The sequence below is a fragment of the Dermochelys coriacea genome, chromosome 7, assembly GCF_009764565.3.
Source record: "Dermochelys coriacea isolate rDerCor1 chromosome 7, rDerCor1.pri.v4, whole genome shotgun sequence".
In the NCBI taxonomy this organism is placed as follows: domain Eukaryota; kingdom Metazoa; phylum Chordata; order Testudines; family Dermochelyidae; genus Dermochelys; species Dermochelys coriacea.
In genome coordinates, this window is record NC_050074.1 from 43,518,977 (window position 1) to 43,539,413 (window position 20,437).

The 20,437-nt window shown below is 37.7% G+C and overlaps 1 protein-coding gene across 1 annotated transcript in view; it reads left to right on the forward strand.

The window, feature by feature from the left end:
- Positions 1–20,437, forward strand: part of PBRM1 (polybromo 1) — an 82,204-nt gene that overhangs the window by 16,009 nt on the left and 45,758 nt on the right. Inside the window, 3 exon segments of the mRNA XM_038409583.2 lie at positions 7,119–7,257; positions 7,259–7,333; positions 19,693–19,834. Coding sequence (XP_038265511.1) covers positions 7,119–7,257; positions 7,259–7,333; positions 19,693–19,834 — 356 coding nt within the window.

A 20,437-nucleotide genomic window follows, 5' to 3' on the forward strand; every position in this document is an offset into this window, starting at 1 on the left:
CTGCATCTGGCTTGTATTTTGCCAGGTGTGTAGACATGAAACCAACTGTCTAAAGTGAGCATTACTGATTATAATCTCCAAGTTTAGCCTTTTCCTAATGAGTGTTTGTGTTCTGGTACCACTTAACTTTAAACAATCTGCAGTCTCACTTTAGGATGTTAGGTGTACACGTTTTTTGCTGCGAAACCTGCTTCCCTTTGACATTGATCTCAATGCATTTCTACCCACTTCTAAAAAAACAAGTGAAAATTTCTCTTTTTCAAGGGTCTTTTATTAGAAGTGCCTCTAACACTTTTGATGCTATCCAAATAAGGTGGTCTTCGTGAACCAAATTTATTATTAATACTGCATTTATAAGCACCTGTGAGCGTGACATATATCTGTGATGATATTATGTAAATCTTTTTCTTTTTTTCATCTTTCCTTTATGGTGCTTACTCTTTTTTTTTTCTTTCTTTAGGTTTTAGTTTGGAGGTCCTCTTATTTCATTGTTGTACAGAACACCCAGCGTACATATTTACATATAATACATTATTATTTTTTATTGAGAAATCAAGGGGTTTTTTACAAGTCTTTAGACTAGAGAAGGTATCTGGTCAAATGATTGTTAATATCAAAATAATAAGAAAATGGGACATGCCAGATTAGCTTGGTTTTTTTGACATAACACAATGGGGTAGATTGATTTCTATCAGTGGTTTATATCAGCAAGCAGGGAACCTTGATATAAATCTATTTTACTCTTGATTTGCATTTGTACTTTTTAATTATTTTCCTGGAGAAGCTGATTCTCAATACTTAGCACTGTATCGTTATTTAAGCAGTTATGTAGTTTAACATACATATATTCAGCTTCTAAAATTTTACAGTTTTTTATATTAGAAAATGGTGAATGATCCATTTCTTATTTACTGATGCTTAATTTTTCACTTGTGATTTGTGTCCAGCTGAATTCCAATTTCCTTACAAATTTAATGGAAACTGCACAAAAACAATATTTTAAAATGGGGTTTTATTAGTTAAATAAAACTACCTTAAATGTACTGGTTACATAATTTTTTCTTATCAAAACATGTTTTGCATTTAAAACTAACTGATTTATTAAACAAAGGATTATCTGTAGTTAGTGAATTGAAATGATTGGGTTTTGGCCCCCATGTCGTTCAAGATTTTAGAACTAATAGATTGTATCTTCTCACACCTAATTTTTAATTATACACTGGAAGAGGAAAAACAAGCTTTCCTGCTTTAACTCCCATTATGTTTCTCAACTTTGAATGAGCTAGTCATTGAACTTCTGAACCAGTTGAATAAACTGACATGAAAAAAATATTCTCTGCACTTTCAGAAGAGACTGTTGTCAAAAGCTTGTTTAGCACAACGTTGATTGTAGGGGCTTGGCCAGTGACTTCACCAGTTCACTGGTTTGACTTTCTTTAAAACGTCATCAGCAAACATGTACTGCTTGAATTTCATTTATTTTATATAATTCAAATCAGTTTTAATAGATTACAGTAAACTTAGACCTTAACATAGGTTGTCATAATTTCAACTTTAATTTTAAGTAGGTTTATTTTTAAAAGAAAAATGTATTTAATTTAAAATAAAAATCAATTTTTAATTTTTTTATAAATTCACTGAATTTTATCCACCCCGCAACACAAATATTTTATAAATTGTTACCAAGAACCTGAAACAGGCCTTTCTCAGAGGCTTTTTGTAGCCTTCCAGTACGTGGTTTAGTGTCCTAAGGGCAAGTAGGTCGAATTAGTGCTAGGGGTTGTTTTGGTTTTTTTATTGTTGTGCCCACACAGTAAGGGTGATCGTCTGTCTGTAGTAACTCATAGCTTATAGTTGTTTTAGATGGAGGGGCTGTGCTGTTCTTTCTGTCACACTCTGTAGAAGATGCTTAGTGAGAATTTGTCATAGTCTTCCTACATCCCCTTCCAAATGTTCTTGCAGAGCATTCACCGGCCAACCTATTTAATTGCTGACTGCGAAGGGGAAAGAGAAAGGACCACTGTCATTTAAAAAAATGTTGAACATAATGAACAATTTTCTTATCTGTGCTACAGATAGACTTAAAATTCTTTGGATTTGTATTGCTAATTTTTTCATTCACTTTTGCCATTTATGTCATTAGTTTACTTAAGCATTTATCTCCGCTTGGAGAATAAAAATGAACCAGCCTGTTTCACTCTTCATTTTATGCATGGGTGCTCATGCACAGCAAAATGTGACAGTATCTTGGGTTTAAAACATTGCAGAGTAATTTTTTGTAATTTTTTTTTTTATTTTAATTAAAACAAATTAATGGAAACATTACTACTCATCTTAGCTTTACAAAAAATTAATTTTACAAATGTAAATGGTGTGCTTGATTTTACCTTCCAATGTCCTCTGAATCATTTGCAATTATTACCCTGGTTATTATTAAAGGGTGGATACTGGAGAGGAGTGTTTTAGTTTAAAACTTTTAGCTGCACATGTTAGTGCCATAAATATTCATTGTTAGGTCTGTTGCCATTATTTCCCAAAGGTGGGATAGGGTAGACTGCTTTAGGTATCTGTTCCACAGTAGTAGTGAGTGTTTCTTTGAAGCCACTGCATAGCTACAGAGGTGTGCCTCCCGCTCCCTTGTGTCTGAGTAGTCTGGGAGTTGTCACGCAGCTGAACACTCCTGTGGACCATCAGTTCAGATTGGAAAGAAGATAAACACTAGTGTGTCATACGAACTGGCTGTCTACTGACTTATAATTGTTTAATATCTCTTTGCTTAAATGGGATAGAAAGCTGAAACATGGTCAGGCTATGCTTAACCATAATGACAATGTCTGCTGGAAACTTGATACGACTATTAGAGGACTGTCTTTTGTGTCACTTTTGTGACTCCTCTACCAAGCTTTCATTCAAACTACAATTTGGGGATCGGGAGACTGCTTTGATGATGATAGCTTTTAACTGTACATAAGTATATAAGGATCTAGTGTTATGTCTGTCTGGTACAAATTAAGTTATAGATGTTTGTAGGTTTTTAGTGTTCTGATTGTACACACACATCTTTTCCTTATGGTTCATTTTACAGTGTCTCACACTATTTTCCTGCACTAAATATACATTTTTTGTAGGGTTGTCGATTAATCGCAGTTAACTCACACAATTAACTAAAAATATTAATCGTGATTAATTGCAGTTTTAATTTCACTGTTAAACAATAGAATACCATTTGAAATTTATTACTATTTTGGATGTTTTTCTACATTTTATATATTGTATTCTGTGTTGTAATTGAAATTAGTGTATTTTTTTGATTACAAATATTTGCACTGTAAAAATTATAACAAAAGAAATAGTATTTTCAATTCACTTCATACAAGTGTAGTGCAATCTTTTGTCGTGAAAGTGCAATTTACAAATGTAGATTTTGTTGTTGTTGTTACATAACTCAAAAACAAAACAGTGTAAAGCCTACAAGTCCACTCAGTCCTACTTCTTGTTCAGCCAATCGCTAAGACAAACAGGTTTGTTTACATTTACAGGAGATAATGCTGCCCTCTTCTTATTACAGTGTCATCAGAAAGTGAGAACAGGCATTTGCATGGTAGCTGGCATGCAAGGTCTTTATGGGGGAGGGATAGCTCTGTGGTTTGAGCATTGGTCTGCTAAACCCAGGGTTGTGAGTTCAATCCTTGAGGGGGCCATTTGGGATCTGGGGCAAAAATTGGGGATTGGCCCTGCTTTGAGCAGGGGGTTGGACTAGATGACCTCCTGAGGTCCCTTCCAACTCTGATATTCTATGTGCCAGATACACTAAACGTTCGTATGCCCCTTCAGGCTTCGGCCACCATTCCAGAGCACATGCTTCCATGCTGATGACTCTCATTAAAAAAATGTGTAAATTAAATTTGTGACTGAATTCCTTGGGGGAGAATTGTATGTCCCCAGCTCTGTTTTACCTGCATTCTGCCACATATTTGAAGTTATAGCAGTCTCTGATGATGACCCAGTACACTTTGTTCATTTTAAGAACACTTTAACAGCAGATTTCATAAAACACAAAGAAGATACTAATGTGAGATTTCTAATGATAGCTACAACACTCGACCCAAGATTTAAGAATCTGAAGTGCCTTCCAAAATCTGAGAGGGATGAGGTGTGGAGCATGCTTTCAGAAGTCTTAAAGAGTCAGATTCCAATGCGGAAACTATGGAATCTGAACCACCAAAAAAGAAAATCAACCTTCTGCTGGTGGCACCTGATTCAGATAGTGAAAATGAACATACGTTGGTCCCCACTGCTTTCAATTCTTATAGAGCAGAACCTGTCATCAGCATGGACCCATGTCCCCTGGAATGGTGGTTGAAGCATGAAGGGACATATTAGTCTTTAGCTCATCTGGTATGAAATATCTTGCGACACCAGCTACAACCAGGCCATGCCAACACCTGTTCTCACTTTCAGGTGATATTGTAAACAAGAAGTGGGTAGCATTATCACCTGCAAGTGTAAACGAACTTGTTGAGCCAATCGCTCAGACAAACAAGAAGTAGGACTGAACAGACTTGCAGGCTCTAAAATTTTACATTGTTTTATTTTTGAATGAAGTTTTTTGTACATAATTCTACATTTGTAAGTTCAACTTTCATGATAAAGAGATTGAACTACAGTACTTGTATTAGGTGAAATGAAAAGTACTATTTCTTTTGTTTTTTTACAGTGCAAATACTTGTAATAAAAATAAATATAAAGTGAGCGCTGTACACTTTGTATTCTGTGTTGTAAATGAAATCAGTATATTTGAAAATCTAGACAACATCCAAAAAAATTTAAATAAATGATATTCTATTATTAACAGTGCAATTAATCATGCAATTAATCATGATTAATTTTTTTATTGCACAATTAATCACGATAAATTTTTTTAATCGTTTGACAGCCCTAATTACTTTCTAGTATCACTTTCATGAGTCTTAGTCCTGAAGTTTATAGATTTGGGGAGAGGGGGAAATACAATTATAAAACATGTTATGGATCATAAGTTTAGGTACTAATCAAAGGAAAGTGGCATAAGGGAGTCCTAAGTTGGACAACCTTCAGACTTTATGTAGTCTTTGTTGCTTCCTTTGTGGTTCCTTTATTAGAATAAGCTCTTCAGTCCAGGTGTGATAATTTAAGAAGAAACTTAAGAGAATATTTCTCAACACATAAATATATAGATTTATTTTGAATTTAATCACTTAAACTAACTTCCGTAGACGCATATGAAAATCCCAGCCTCCATTTACTAATTTCCACTCTTGTAGTGAATTCTGTTCCCAACTGTTCCAACCAGTTTGTTAACCTTAGGCAAGTCACTTAGAACAAAACTTTCAGTTGTAGATCCTTGGCACATCTGAAATCGGGCAACAAGCTGTCTCACATTGGCGCCCTTAAATCGTGCACACAATGTTCACGTATTCATAAATTTTTAAGGCTAGAAGAGACCGTTATGTTTCTAGCTACAGCACTCAACCCAAGGATACCCCTGCTGACACAGGTCAGAACTTCTAATGATTCTTACATCAAGCCTATGATTTCTGGTGGAGCTAGAGCATATCTCTAAAATTAGTGACTATTTTCTGAAAATTGTTAGCTTTGAGCTTCAGTTCCCCTACTTCACAGGATTTGAGGCTTGCAAATTTCTTTATATTAAAGGTTTAAGTAAGTACCTATATACACAGAAAACAAAAACTGCTGCAGATTTCTCATTCTGTCTCCATTATGCACATTTCCATATCCATGTGAACGTCAAATCTTAATATGTAAATCATCAGTTCAATCCAAGTATAGCTATTTTGATAAAGTGTCTGTTTACATTAGTTCTAGGACTTCTGAAAACGTAAATAGCATCCTTTTCGGGTGGGGGGAGGGTCCCTTTTTGAGTAATCATCAAGTTTAAAACCAGCTACTTGGATTATGTAAGTTTGAGAGAGAGAGAGAATGATTATTCACAAATATGAGTGCTCTAACATTAAGTTCATATATATAGGGCTCACATGGAAAGCTCTCTATTGGAACTGTTTAAATATGTTTAAATTCTTAGGATAACCCAAAAAATTGTTCCTGTAGTCCATTAGTATTTTGTCCTGGGACACCTCAGTTAAAAAATATATATATATATATTCCCATGGGGAAGGTAATCAAGTCCCTTTATGCTCATGAATGTCCAGGGATGTGCAAGAGGAGTGCCATGTTGTCCACACCATGTTATTAGATATTCATAGATTTTGCAAATTATCTCACTTTCTAGCATTTCTAAGATTTTAATGTGTGCTTGCACAAGGGGTTTGTAACCTCCTTTAATTGGGTTCATAAATATTTCCTATGTTATTTGAAGGATTATTCCTCCTTTCCCTAAAGAATTCCTTCAGATCTTTCTTATATGCAACAGATATTATTCCACCAACAGTGGATTGCTCCTGTCCAGGCTATTTTGTAACACTCCAGTGTGTGTTTACTCTCCTTCACTCATGTGTGCAGTCATTTCCGTTTAGAAAAGTACAGAACACAACCCTGTAGCATGATAGCAAATAATGCATTCTTTTGTAATTTTTGTTCAATTGTAATTTAATGTTGTTGGCTTGGTTATTAAATAAGCAGACAGCTGATTTCTTCACCAGTATGTTTGAGTGGTTTAGTTTGTATTCTCAGGTACAGCACATTACAGTAATCCCATCTGACAGTGTTAACGGCATGAGTCTGCACCTGGTAAAGCATGCAATCTGCTTGCCAAGTCAAAGTTCCTCTGAGCCAGTGGCTCTTTGGGCTGACATAGTTAAGAGACATCAGTTTCATAGCCAGCGGTACACAAGCAAGTGGTGCAACCAGCATCACATCTGACTGCTTTTGAATGTCCTAACCCAATGGATCAATGTGTACTTTATTACCTGGTCCAGAAGCAGTAGATAGCATATGATATCCCTCCCAAAGTTATAAAGCGGAGTATTAAAAAGTGGGTAAATTCCCTCACGTGTGGGTCATGCATTACCTCATTTATTATTTTGAAGTCAAACAGTCATAACAACAGGGGTTTATTTGCTTGCCCATCGATTTCTCTACTTCCTTCTTCTTTTTTACAGCTGCTGCCCGTTATGAAGAAGGAGAGTCTGAAGCAGAGAGCATCACTTCCTTTATGGATACTTCTAACCCTCTTTATCAGCTTTATGATACGGTTAGAAACTGCCGAAATAACCAGGGTCAGCTATATCAGAACCCTTTTTCATTTGCCTTCCAAGAAAAAATATCCAGATTATTATCAGCAAATCAAAATGCCTGTTTCATTGAAGCAAATCAGGTAAGAAAACATGGAGTGTAAACTATATTTGCTGGGCTTGAGCACATTGAGAGCTTCTTTCATTTCTGGCCTATATACCATGAACTAATTCTTGTTATATAGTATATAATATGTCTTGGTAAGCAGATCCGTATGGTTACTATATGTTACATGGATTAGTTCTGCAATTGCTGTCATAGATTAAGTAGTGCAAAGAATCCGTGTATTTTGCCTTTCAAATTGGTCTGCATCCATCTTCTGACCTTCCTTTGTAGATGCCTTCTGTTTGTATTTTTCATGTTTTAATTGAAATTAAGGTGTAGGACTCGGAGTCCTGAAGGTTGAGCTATCTTGTACCAAACGGATACAGAATGGCTAGTGATATAACAAGCTTTCACACAACACCCATATGTTGTTTGTCCTGGACCTTGTGAGATTTACTGTATAGGAGCAAGAAGATGGTTTTATCCTAGTAATTCTGTCTTTGTCCCTGCTTAGATAACCACCAAGGTGTAAATTGTTATACTTTAGTGTAATAATACATCATGACTTCAAAGGAGTTACTTTGCTTGTAATTTATTGTAACTGAGATTTCATTCTGGCCCATGATTCCTTTTGCTGTGCAATATCTTAATTTTTTCATATTTTATTTGCATGCGCACACACACACACACTACTGTTGTAGCAATTACATTGCTTATGGAAGTAATGAATGTATCTTGGTGCTGTGTAATTTTTTTATTCAAACTGGAGAGGGGCCTGAAATTCATGTATGCTGTATATAGCAAAAGTGAATTTTCATATTAGCTTTATCTTGTTCACTGACTGGTGAAATGTGGTATTTCTTTGTCTGCTGCACCTTGGTTAAATCTTGGATTATATTCAGTCAACACTTAAATTGCCATGTAATCTTGCATATTGTGTGGACAAAAATTCTTCCAAAGGCACATGTGCATCCTTAAATGCATGTGAATTTAACTATATAAAGACTTGCAGAGTTAAATACTGAAATAAATTGCTTAGGGAGGTTGTAGAATCTCTGTAATTAGAGATTTTTAAGTGCAGGCTAGACAAACACCTGTCGGATGGTCTAGGTAATGCTTAATCCTGTCATGAGTGCAGAGGACTGGACCAGAAGACTTCTTGAGGTCCCTTTCAGTCCTACGATCCTATAGGGAAAATAAAGCAGATTGGGTCCTAACAATACTTTTTTACATCTTCAAACTTCTGTGTATTTGTTAATTAATTTTGTGAGGTATTTATGTAAATAGTATCTCTTCAAATCACATATGGGGGAAAAGGAGACAGAAAGGTTATATGCCACAGAAGACAGAAGTCCGTGGCAAGCAAAGTGTGGTACTTCTGGCTCCCAGCTCAATCAGCTAGACCAGTGACTCTCAACCTTTTCAGACTACTGTACCCCTTTCAGGAGTCTGATTAGAGTTGCATATCACAAAGTTTCATCTCACTTAAAAACTACTTGCTTACAAAATCAGACATAAAAATACAACAGTGTCACAGCATGTTACTACCGAAAAATGGTTTACTTTCTCATTTTTACCATATAATTATAAAACAATTGGGATATAAATGTTGTACTTACATGTCAGTGTATAGTATACAGAACAGTATAAACAAATAATTGTCTTTATGAAATTTTAGTTTGTAGTGACTTCACTAGTGGTTTTTGTGTAGCCTGTTGTAAAGCTAGGTAAAGGTCTAGATTAGTTGATTTACCCCCTGGAAGACCTCTACATACTCCAAGCGGTACACGTAGCCCTGGTTGAGAAGCACTGAGCTAGACTATATTGCCAGAGAGGGACCTGAGGATCCATGAAGCTTGTGGCCATGCTCACGCGCTCTCCCTTCTCCATCCTCAGGTCCCCAAATTTGGGGGGCATTATAAATGTTAAGGGTAATTTCAAGTTCTCTCTGAAAAGAAAAAAAACCCTGTAGCCTTGAAAGCATAAAGCGCTTACGAGTGGAGAATTGGTGATAGTGAATGTCCGTTTAAAGGAAACAGTTATTTACATTTTACCCAATCCAGTCACACCCAACGATGGTCTTATGAGCCTGTGAAACAGTCTTTTGAGCTTAGAGTGGATTCATGATCATGTATGGATGTGGGAAGTAGTGTTACTTGTGGTGCTGCTGATGGCATTAGTCCTCTGACAGCAAGTTCCCTCCCAGCTAGCTGCTGGCAACAGAACTGGCTCTTCTGTTGATCTGTTGCAGCATCTGGAAAAAGAGTCCTGGCACAGTATATTGAGAGATTGTATTGTCTAGTGGACTTGAGGACAAACTGAGCAAGAACAAGACAGAAAGAAAGGTGGGAGCAAAGCAAACAGAACAGAAGAAGGATGAGAGGAGTACAAGAGAGTGTAATTTGGAAGAGAGCAAGTATGACTAACAGAGGATAAAGCGATTATGAAAAACAGGAATTTATAATAAAATGTTGCCCGATAAAACCCTGGCTGTCAGAACCGATGAACGTAAGAAAGAAGGATATAAACAGGCAAAAGATCGCCTTACTTTATTGTTTAGTGTGAATGCAACAAGCAAGCATAAATTAAAACCATTGTGCATTGGAAAGTCTCACATGCCTTGGTGCTTTCATCGCGTAAATGTGAATTGCCTGCCGTTTTTGTACAAGAACTCCAAAAATTCCTGGATGACGAGAAATTTTTGAACAATGGTTCTTCACCGAATTTGTCCCTGCGGGCAAAACGCTAAGAAGAAAAGGCCGTTCTTTTGCTAAACAACTCTCTAGCACATCCTCCAGCAGAAAGACTCAGAACCCGGGAATGTAAAATACAGGTTTAATATTTACCTTAAAAACATGACTTCCAAAATCCAGCCGCTTGATCAAGGTGTTATCGCCATTTTTAAGCAGCACTATCGATGGAACTTGGTACAACAAATGATAGAAAGCAAGTTGTCTGTCACCAATTTTCTGAAGAAGTTGACTATGAAAGCCTTCTTTTACATTGGCAGTGATTCCTGGAATTTATTATGTGCTGAAACGATAAGCCACTGTTTGGATGGTGGGACTGAGAGAGTCACTTGGCCACCCGCTCCTGGAAGAAAATGAAGAAAGCAGATCACAGTCTGACGAGGAATTTGACTTTGAGGGATTTACAGAGGAGGAAGTTGGAAGAACAGACATGGAGTGGATGCAGGAGCTGTGTCAGCAACTGTCCGGGCTCAGAGTAACTGTTCTGCCACAAAATATCGAGTCCTGGATAAGAGGCGACGATGAAGCAGGAGAATTTTGTCCTGTTGTTGAAAGTCTAACGGATGACCAAATTCTTCAGGCAGTACGACCAAACAACATTCCAGAAGCTGAAGAATTGGCCTTCGCTGTGGAATAAGAAAGGAAGATGAAGTGGGCGTTGTTCCAACGTCAACTGCGATCGTAGTTGGCTTAGAGACTGCTTTGAGATGGTTTGAAACACAAGATGTTGAGCCTATAAAAATTATGCAGCTACGTCGTCTTTTGCAGTTTGCTAAGCAGAAGCAGCACAGCAGCAAGAAGCAAAAGCAACTCACTGACTTTTTAAAGAAAAACTAGACTAGTTTATTGTAATGTCTACTTTAAATCTCTAATAAAGCAACTTTTTTTTTCTCGTTTGTTTCCTTCAAGTAGGAGTTTATTTTCTAAGGTTTTCTATACTTTATGGATGTAACATTTACTGTACATAGTAATTTCATTTTAACACGGTCCCCACTATAACGTGGTACTTGACATGGATCCCAAATCCCACGTTCTAGCGAGGGTCCGGTGTAGTTACAGCAAATAAAGGAATAAAACATAACAGTTCACTTGAATGATGAGGAAAAAGGTGGCATTTAATGGGAACTGATGTTTGAATGAATGAATGATTAGATGATTGTGATGGTTCCGTCTGACCTTAAAGTTTAAGAGGTGTGTATATATAGAGCACAGCACTTTTTTGCAGTTTAGATTATAAAATACGGTCTCTTTCAAAATTACAGAAAGAAGTTGCTTGGTGTTAAAATTTCTCAGCCTGTTATGTTTAAACTAAATGATCATTTGCTTTGTAAGTTAGAACCCGTCTTACAATGTGAATAAGACTGACATACCTTTTTTTTTAATTCAGTGTAATTAGCAGTCAAGCTTTCTAGCTGTTACATTCATTTGTTTGTTCATTCTGAAAAATAATGCACTTCTGTGTGTGTTACTATTCATTTATTTTAGAAAAGTGGGAAAAATATACCTTCTTTGAATATTCATGAATACTCTGAAAGAGAAATTATAGTAATTAGTCTTGCTTGGTTAAAATGATTTGTAAATATTAGCAGCTTTTGGAGCTTTATAAAGTGTCATTCCTTTTTGGCCAGATTACTAGCAAAGCTTTGCAGAATGTTACACACATTCTTGTAACATACTCTTCAGTAAAAGTTCGTATAACTTATTTTTAATATGTTAGCAAATGTTTCCAGTGCACATGCATGCTCTTTTTTTGTGTGTGTCATCTTTAATATGGTATTAAAAAAAGAATTTGGCATTTCAAAAACTACTGCAAATAGTTTCTTCTGTTCTTTTGCTTCTTTGGTCATGTGTGTTTCCCCAGTGTTGTCTATCTTCTCCAAGAAAAAGAGACTGCATTCTTCTTCCTTGAATTCTTTCACTCAGAGGCGGAGGTCAAACCCGCACAGTTCTAAATGTATGTTTTATTGAACAGATTTTGATGTTTAATCCTTCCTTAGCTTTTTGCATTTTCCAAGGATTTTTCACATGGTATGCCTTCAGAATAAGGAAAAATAGGTAACATGCAATTTGTTCATTAGAACGCTGTTTCCAGGACATACCTAGACAGATTGTCTCTCTGTTTGAATGAGGAGCAGGTATCTTTTTGTCCTTAAATTTCACAAATGAAAGAGTGATCAGCTACTGGTAGAACTTGTGATGGATAGAGTGCTGATTCAGTTCCTTTCACATTCTAATCATATAGAGGTCCAAAGCAAGGAAGATGTCATGCCAAGGTTAATTTGGGCTCATTGGACTTTAAAGCTGTTCCCAGATTTCAGCAGCAAAAGAACGAACTAATCTTTCTCATTTTGTTTAAGAGGGAAGTATTTTCAAATGCAGTACATGTTTCCAGCATACCCTGGGGATCTTTTGACGTTGGATCAGAAGAGACTAAACTTGTTCTTGAGCTCATTCTTTGAAATCTTTCCATACCAACACCATCAACCATGTACTTTAGATTTTTCCTGGGTTTTCTTTATATAAAGGTTAGCATACATAGGGTTTACATGAGTTACAGCAGTGTACTGCTGAATAGGGCTATGATTCTGGGTAGTTTAAGCCTCAATGTATAAAATAAGTGAATGAAAAGGGTCTCTAACCACCCAAGTAGCCAAGTTGAGATATTTAATTTTCTGCTGAAGGCGTATCTCATTCTGTAGAGCTGGAAAAGTCACGATACTTAAGTTTTATTAACTTTGAGTAGAATTAGATTTGTTAAAAGTATTTAGGTCAGGGGTGGGCAAAATATGGCCCGCGGGCCAGATCCAGCCTGCAAGTTCTTGCTGGGGAGGAGGGTCGGGGGCTTGCCATGCTGCGGCGCTCCAGCTGGGGCGGTGGGTCAGGGGCCGCTCTGGTGCTCCAGTCGGGGGCCGCACCATGTGCCGCTTCTGCTGTGGTGCTGGGTCGGGGGCCGCACCATGTGACTCGGCCCCACTCAGGCCAAGGCGCAGGATGGGGCTGCCCCACACGGCTGGACCCCACTCCGGCTCTCCAACCAGGGCCCACTCCACGTAGCTCCCGGAAGCCGCAGCATGACCCCGCTCTGGCTCCTAAGCACTCCAGTGGGAGCTGCAGGGCGATGCCCGTCGATGGGGCAGCGTGCAGAGGTGCCTGGCCACGCCTCCGGATAGGAGCCAGAGAAGGGACATGCCACTGCTTCCGGGAGCTGCTTGAGCTAAGCGCTGCTCGGGGCCTGCACCCCTGAGCCTCTCCCCACGTGCTAACCCCCTGCCTCAGCTCTGATCCCCCTCCTGCTCTCCAAACTCCTCGATCCCAGCACGGAGCACCCTCCTGCACCTCAAACCCCTCATCCCCAGCCCCACCACAGAGACCACACCCCAGCCGGAACCTGCATACTTTCCCGCACTCCTCCCCCTGCCCCAGCCCTGATCCCCCTCCCACCCTCCAAACCCCCTCAAAGCTGCAGGCTTAACTGAAAACAGCTTAAGAAGTGTTCCTGTTTCCAACACCAGGTACGCAGCTCCCAATGGGGTCCAAACCCCAAATAAATCTGTTTTACTGTGTATAAAGCTTATACAGGGTAAACTCATAAATTGTTCGCCCTCTATAATACTAATGGAGAGATATGCACAGCTGTTTGCCCCCCCCCCCCGGTATTAATACATACTCTGGGCTAATTAATAAGTAAAAAGAGATTTTATTAAATGCAAAAAGTAGGATTTAAGTGGTTCCAAGTAATAACAGACAGAACAAAGTAAATTACCAAACAAAATAAAATAAAACATGCAAATCTAAACTTAATACAGTAAGAAAGTGATTATAGATGAAATCTCGCCATCAGAGATGTTCCAGTAAGTTTCTTTTACAGACTAGGCTCCTTCTAGTCTGGGTCCAGCAATCACTCACACCACCTGTAGTTACTGTCCTTTGTTTCAGTTTCTTTCAGGTATCCTTTGGGGGTGGAGAGGCTATCTCTTGAGCCACCTGAAGACAAAATGGAGGGGTCTCCCAGAGGCTTAAATAGACTTTCTCTTGTGGGTGGAGACCCCCTCTTCTCTCCTTTGCAGAATCCAGCTGCAAGCTGGAGTTTTGGAGTCACATAGGCAAGTCACATGTCCATGCATGACTCAGAACTTTACAGGTGGCAGCCGTTGTTCACATGCTACCTTGAATGTCCCCAGGTAGACTTCTTATGTGGATTAGAGTCTTCCAAGGTTCCATTGTCTGTTAAGCATTTCTTGATTGGGCACTTAAATTGCAAATTCCTTTCTTAAGAAGCTGACCAAATGCCTTACTAAGGCTACTTAAAATCTAACTAGTACACAGACAATATTCATAACTTTAAATATGAAAAAGATACAGGCATACAAATAGGATGAATATATTCAGTAGATCATAACCTTTACAGAGATATGTTACATGACTTATGTAGCATAAAACATATTCCAGTTATGTCATATATACATTCATAAGCATATTTCCATAAAGCATTATGGGGTGCAACATCACACACCTTCAGGTCGTTGAAGTCTGCTATCAGATCCCCCTCACTCTTCTCTTCTGCAGACTAAACAAGCCCAGCCTCTCCTCATAAATTATATGCCCCAGCCCCCTGATCATTTTCATTGCTCTCCACTGGACTCTACAGTTTGTCCACATCCTTTCTGTAGTGGGGGGCCCAAAACTGGGTGCAATACTCCAGATGTGGCCTCACCAGTGCCTAACAGAGGGGAATAATCACTTCCCTCAATCTGCTAGCAGTGCTCCTAGCTAGCCTTCTTGGCAACAAAGGCACACTGCTGACTCCTACCCAGCTTCTCATCCACTGTAATCCCCAGGACCTTTTCTGCAGAACTGCTGCTTAGTCAGTCAGTCCCCAGCCTGTAGCGCTGCATGGGATTCTTCTGTCCTAAGTGCAGGATTCTGCACTTGTCCTTGTTGAACGTCATCAGATTTCTTTTGGTGCTATTCTCTGTGAAAGCCCTTTGTCTCTGAAGTTTAGCTTGTATTTGTTGAACTTCAGAGCACAGTGCAAAAGCCTGTCTATTTGATAACAGCTTTGAGATGGATTATGGTTCGAGGGGTGGGTGAAGAGGGATGTGGGTATTTTGTTGGCTGGTGAGCTAATTTATTGTATCATGCCTCTGGATTAGTGTTCCTATATGCATTGTGAGTTTAAATACATTGTTAAGGGACCTAGAACTTGCGTATGATGTGTATTTAAAATCTAAATAAGATTTTATGAGATCTTTAGAGAGTCTCTAAAGGCTTATCTATACACAGTTCTTGTACCATTTTCAACTAAATCGGTTTAGAAACAGATATGGTTACATCAGTTCATAACCTGCCCTACCCCAACCATACCCCAATATTGATATAGTTATACGAATATAAATTTACAGAAATAGGATTTACATTGATATAGTTAAATAGGTACAAAAACTGTGTTTAGACCAGCCCTTAATAAAGAGGAATAGCATAAAGAGGTAATGAGGAGAAGATTTTATTGAATAAAGAAATGCAGTATTTGTGGTGTGTATGTAGATGGAATCCATCAGGAGTCTTCAGAAAGCTGAGTAAAACCTTTCTGCAACACAGCAATCAAAACACATTAACTGTAACTCCCAAACTATAGTCTAGAAAGTCAATTAGGAGATTAGAATTTTTTAAGATGTGTATTTTCATATTACTGTCTTGCAATGTCTTAAAATTTCTCTAGCTTTCTACAAGAAGACAAATACATCAGTGTTGCACAAGAACATTCACAAGGTATACACTGCTACAATTAAAACAAACTTCAAATTAGTTGGCTCAGCAAACAATTGAGAAGCATGAGTATTGCATCTACACACCTTATTTGCTTTTGAGGAGATGAACTTTAGCATAAATGAGTTCTTTATCACAGCGCTAATGATTACCTGTATAGCAAATACTTCAGAATGGAGAAGGGGTAGCTTTTTTCCTTCTCCTCCCACAGCAGTAAAGATGGAGGGTACTCTTGCAAATATTTGGAATGTTCTACTTGAAAAAGTATTTACTATTCCTGACTGTCATGAACTTCATAATCATAGTCCCAGTAGTCCATCTCTGATCGAGACTAATTCTGCCATGCTGTCTGTCAGTGGTGCACAAACTTGGTGGGTTGGGGGGAGGCACAAAGAAACTTCAGCCTTTCGCCCTTTTAAAAAACAAACATACAAATAAAAGCACAGCCTGTCTTATTTTCAACAATTTGGTAAGTTTCATAACTACAGCAGGTTTGCTATGCCCTTAACATTAATTATGATTCTTATTAATTTTAAAACTCATTTAATGATTAATAATTGATTATTAAAAGACATAAACTAGCAACATATATAATAGTTGAGAGCCTGGGATGTGTAGAATGAGTCACTCTAATACTAAACCGAATGAATGAATAGTCTCACTTATGCATTTCCCCTGCACCTTCCAGTTTAAAAACCTAGTTTCATATTACAAGTAATGCAAAAAACTCAGTTTCAGATTACAAGTAATGGAGGGGGTGTCCGACAAGTTCCGTGAATGGGAAGGGGTTGCATGGCTAGAAAAGTTTGCATACCACTGGTCTACGTCAGTTGTCACAGTCCTCTGAAGAAAGAAATATTAACAAAAAAATACTGGTTGGATGCCATCAACGTTCCTTGAGAGAGAAGCAGGATACTTATTTGTGGGAACTTCTATCCCATTGCACTCCTCAGTGGACACTTGGAGTTAGTGTTTTGATGAATCTTTCATGTATAGGTTCAGTTCTCACTAGTAATTTTAGAAGACTGACAACTTGCTTAATTGATTCCCAATTAGTTTGTGGGAAAAGATATCAAAAAATAGAATAAAATTACACTTTAAAAGTGTAAATTGCATGCTTACATTTTCTCCCTTGACAATGCAAATCTGACTTCCATACCACATGTAAATCCCATCAGTCAAGCAGTAAGCAAGCAAAAGTCTAGTCATTTTCACGTAGGATAATCCCATATAAATTGGGAAATTAGAATAATGTTAAAACATACTTCTTTTTAAAAACATACATTCTTTTGCAGTTTCCCATGACACTTTCTACCCTGTGTTGCCTTGTATATGTCTAATGGTGTATTGTCCTTTTTATATTTAAACATTCAAAAAGGGTATATGTATGTACATGCATGCACACATCACATACTTGTCAATAACTTTTAGACTTGAAGAATTTAATATATTTTATTATACAAGATCTATCTTAAAAAAATGCATACTATCTTCATCAATTTTCTAATTAGTTGGAGTAAAAGCATCCTATAGTGTTTGATACTAGACAAATGGAACAGGCACAAAACTTACATTTTCATGAATATGGAATATTAAATCACCAACTACATCACATAGAAGAGAATTTAAAAAAAAATCCTGTACGCTTAGCATCTGTTTTTTAATAGTATTTAATAGTATTTAACTAACTAACATATACAGAATGCATAGTGCCAAATTCTACCCTTCTTACGCCCAGGCAAATAGTTGATGTTAATGCAACTGGACAACACGCAACTCAAGAGTGAATTTAGCTCATAATTAAATTTGTACTAAAACCTCTTTGTAGTAGATTTTGATAATCTATAATGGAAAAGAGTGATACCCTTGAAGTATAGATTGGGAGCCGGGTTGCAAATAAATAAATTAAATAAATAGTCAGTCTGCTGCTTATTTATGAGTATTAAAAGTGAGCTAAAGAAGATTTAAAAGAAATTAACAAGCTATTCGGTATTCTAAAGTGTTAATAGAATGTGTTGATTTAAAGTGATACATTTTAAAGCAAAATGTTAGAAAATAAGTTTCTGTTCCTCTTAATGTTCAGGATCTTGGTTCAGGAGTTTTTCTCCCCAACAGTAGAGTTCACTGACACTCCAATCTGAACAGAAAAGCTGCATTTGCTCTACTGCATACAGTGGGGAGTATGCAGATAGGGACCATATGAACTATGCAATTAAAGTGTGATACTGTTCTGAAAAATGATTCTTTAGAAATGACATAGTGGAGATGCATGTTTATGATTCAGTGATTTCCATAACAATCGCAGCTCTTCACCCTGTTTGAACTAGCTGTATTCTCCTCAACCATTGCTGAGAAATACAGAATCTTGTTTAATAACAGTGGAACTAGATGACTCAAGGAACTGTTAATAGAATACATTTACTGTTGATAGAATTTATTTCACGCTCCTAGGTCACTAATACAGTTTGGTGTTGACCAAAAGTGGTTGCATTTATATTCTAGTAGCACCGAAAGGCCTCCAGCAGCTATGGGGCCAATTGTGGTAGACTATGTACAAACATAAATGACACTCTCTATTTACAGATTAAAAGACATCACATCAGATGGATGTGACAAACAAGCAGGCTGAGAATGAGGTGTGAGAGAGGTGGGATAACAAAAGTAAAAGATATGATCAATTTTTAACCAATCATTAGCAATACTCACAACTTGCCTGCCTGCCTAGCACAGTTGTCAACTTTCACACGGTAAATAAGCACCCTGGCTTTCACAATAAGCCCAAAATCAAGCTAATTCCATTTCAAAACAAGGCCAAAACATGCCAATCCCTAAGAACCCCAACACTCTATGTGACTAGATCCCCCCCCCCAACATGCAGTCTGGGACTGTGGTGGGCCTGCTGTACATCCCTGACTCTCTTTCCCCCACCCCCCGCCCCTGCTTGCCGGGAGCTGCTCAAAAAAAAAAAAAGAAGAAGCAACAAGCTACAAGCCAAAAACTAGCCCATAAACAACTCACAAGCCAATTAAGCCAAAAATAAGATCAATTTTTGCATTTTTTCCACGGGTTTGGCATGGCTGCCGCCTCGCAATTTGCAGGTATTGTGTGCTATTTGCAGATACCAGTTTTCTGTATGTATTTTAGTTGAGGTTAGTTTTAATGTGGGACTTGATGGAAAATGAAGGTTTTGACTAGCAATTTTTCCAACACATAAGGGGAAACAGGAGAAAGCAAAAGGTGCTTGCAAGTCAGTGCTGTCTGATTGCAATTTGTTTCCAGACATGAAATGACTTGATGGTCTCAGACCAGTTCTTAGTAGTATTTTCATAACAAACTTTACTGCAGTTAGCACTAATCTGCATGCTTCTTGCTGGCAGCTTTAGCAGAGGCCAAAAATTGACAGTTTGATCCAAGAAGGTGTGGAGCACCACCGTTCCTGATAATTGGAGCCATTGGCACTTCGCATTTTTCATGTGGTGCTGAGTGCTTTGTAGGATCATGCTCACAATGAAAATGGGGATTGAATTATCTTTTTATACTGCAGGTGGTCCTTCCAGGCATGTTGAAGCAGTTATAGGGGAAATTTGTACTTCTGCCTCACGTGCTATATCTATTCTATGTACAAAAAGAGGGCTAGAGTCTCCAGAGCTGTCAGTAGGGCACCTCTCCGAATGCTAAATTCACTTTAAAAACCAAAACCCAAATCCAAACTCTCTTTTGTTTGGCATGTCCAGTTGCAATGCTGAGGTATCAAGGCACCATCAGAACACATTCCTCCACATCAGAGTTCTTCTAGTATTGATTTGCTTGGAAAAAAAGCATTTGAAATAATTAGTGAACTATTGTGAAACAACGTAAGTTGTGTCTGTCTTTTCCACAGAACCAAACTGAAGAACCATGAATATGAAACTCTAGACCACTTGGAGTGTGATCTGAACTTAATGTTTGAAAATGCCAAACGCTACAATGTTCCTAATTCAGCCATCTATAAGAGAGTACTGAAAATGCAGCAAGTTATGCAGGTATAAAGAGAAGTGTAAAACGATCAAGATGATAGCTATATGTATGAATTTATTTTCTTCAGGTGGTAGTTCTTGGAGCTTTTTAAATGTGCAGTAGCATATTTGATAGTTTATTAGCTGTTCTGTATGTTCAACAATGCAGTTTTTATGGTTAAGTATCCTGAACGTATTTTAATGTTCAGAAGTTCTCAATGCATTCTGTACTGGGTCATCTGTCTTTGTCAGGAAATAAATCTGCAAAAATAATGTGCTGAATGGGGAGTGGATCGTCTTAGTTATTTCTCTAAATAACTTTGTTTGCAAGTAGATTAGAATCAAGCTATGAAAGTAAGTACAAGAATCTTTAAAATTGTCAGAGACAGTATAGCTAAAATGACTTGAATAAGAGGATACTAACACACTTTGTGTATCGTGAATTACAACATTTAACAGAACAGTTCAAATAGTTGCAAATCTGAAGTAGCATAGGCTTGAATTGATTCTTCAAAATATTTTCATGTCTTTAATATAATTTTCTTTTGTACGGAGTCTTTCACTGAATTACAGTCATTGGAAATCTTTTAATGGTGCTTTAATATTTATGCATCCTACAGCTGTAGTTGT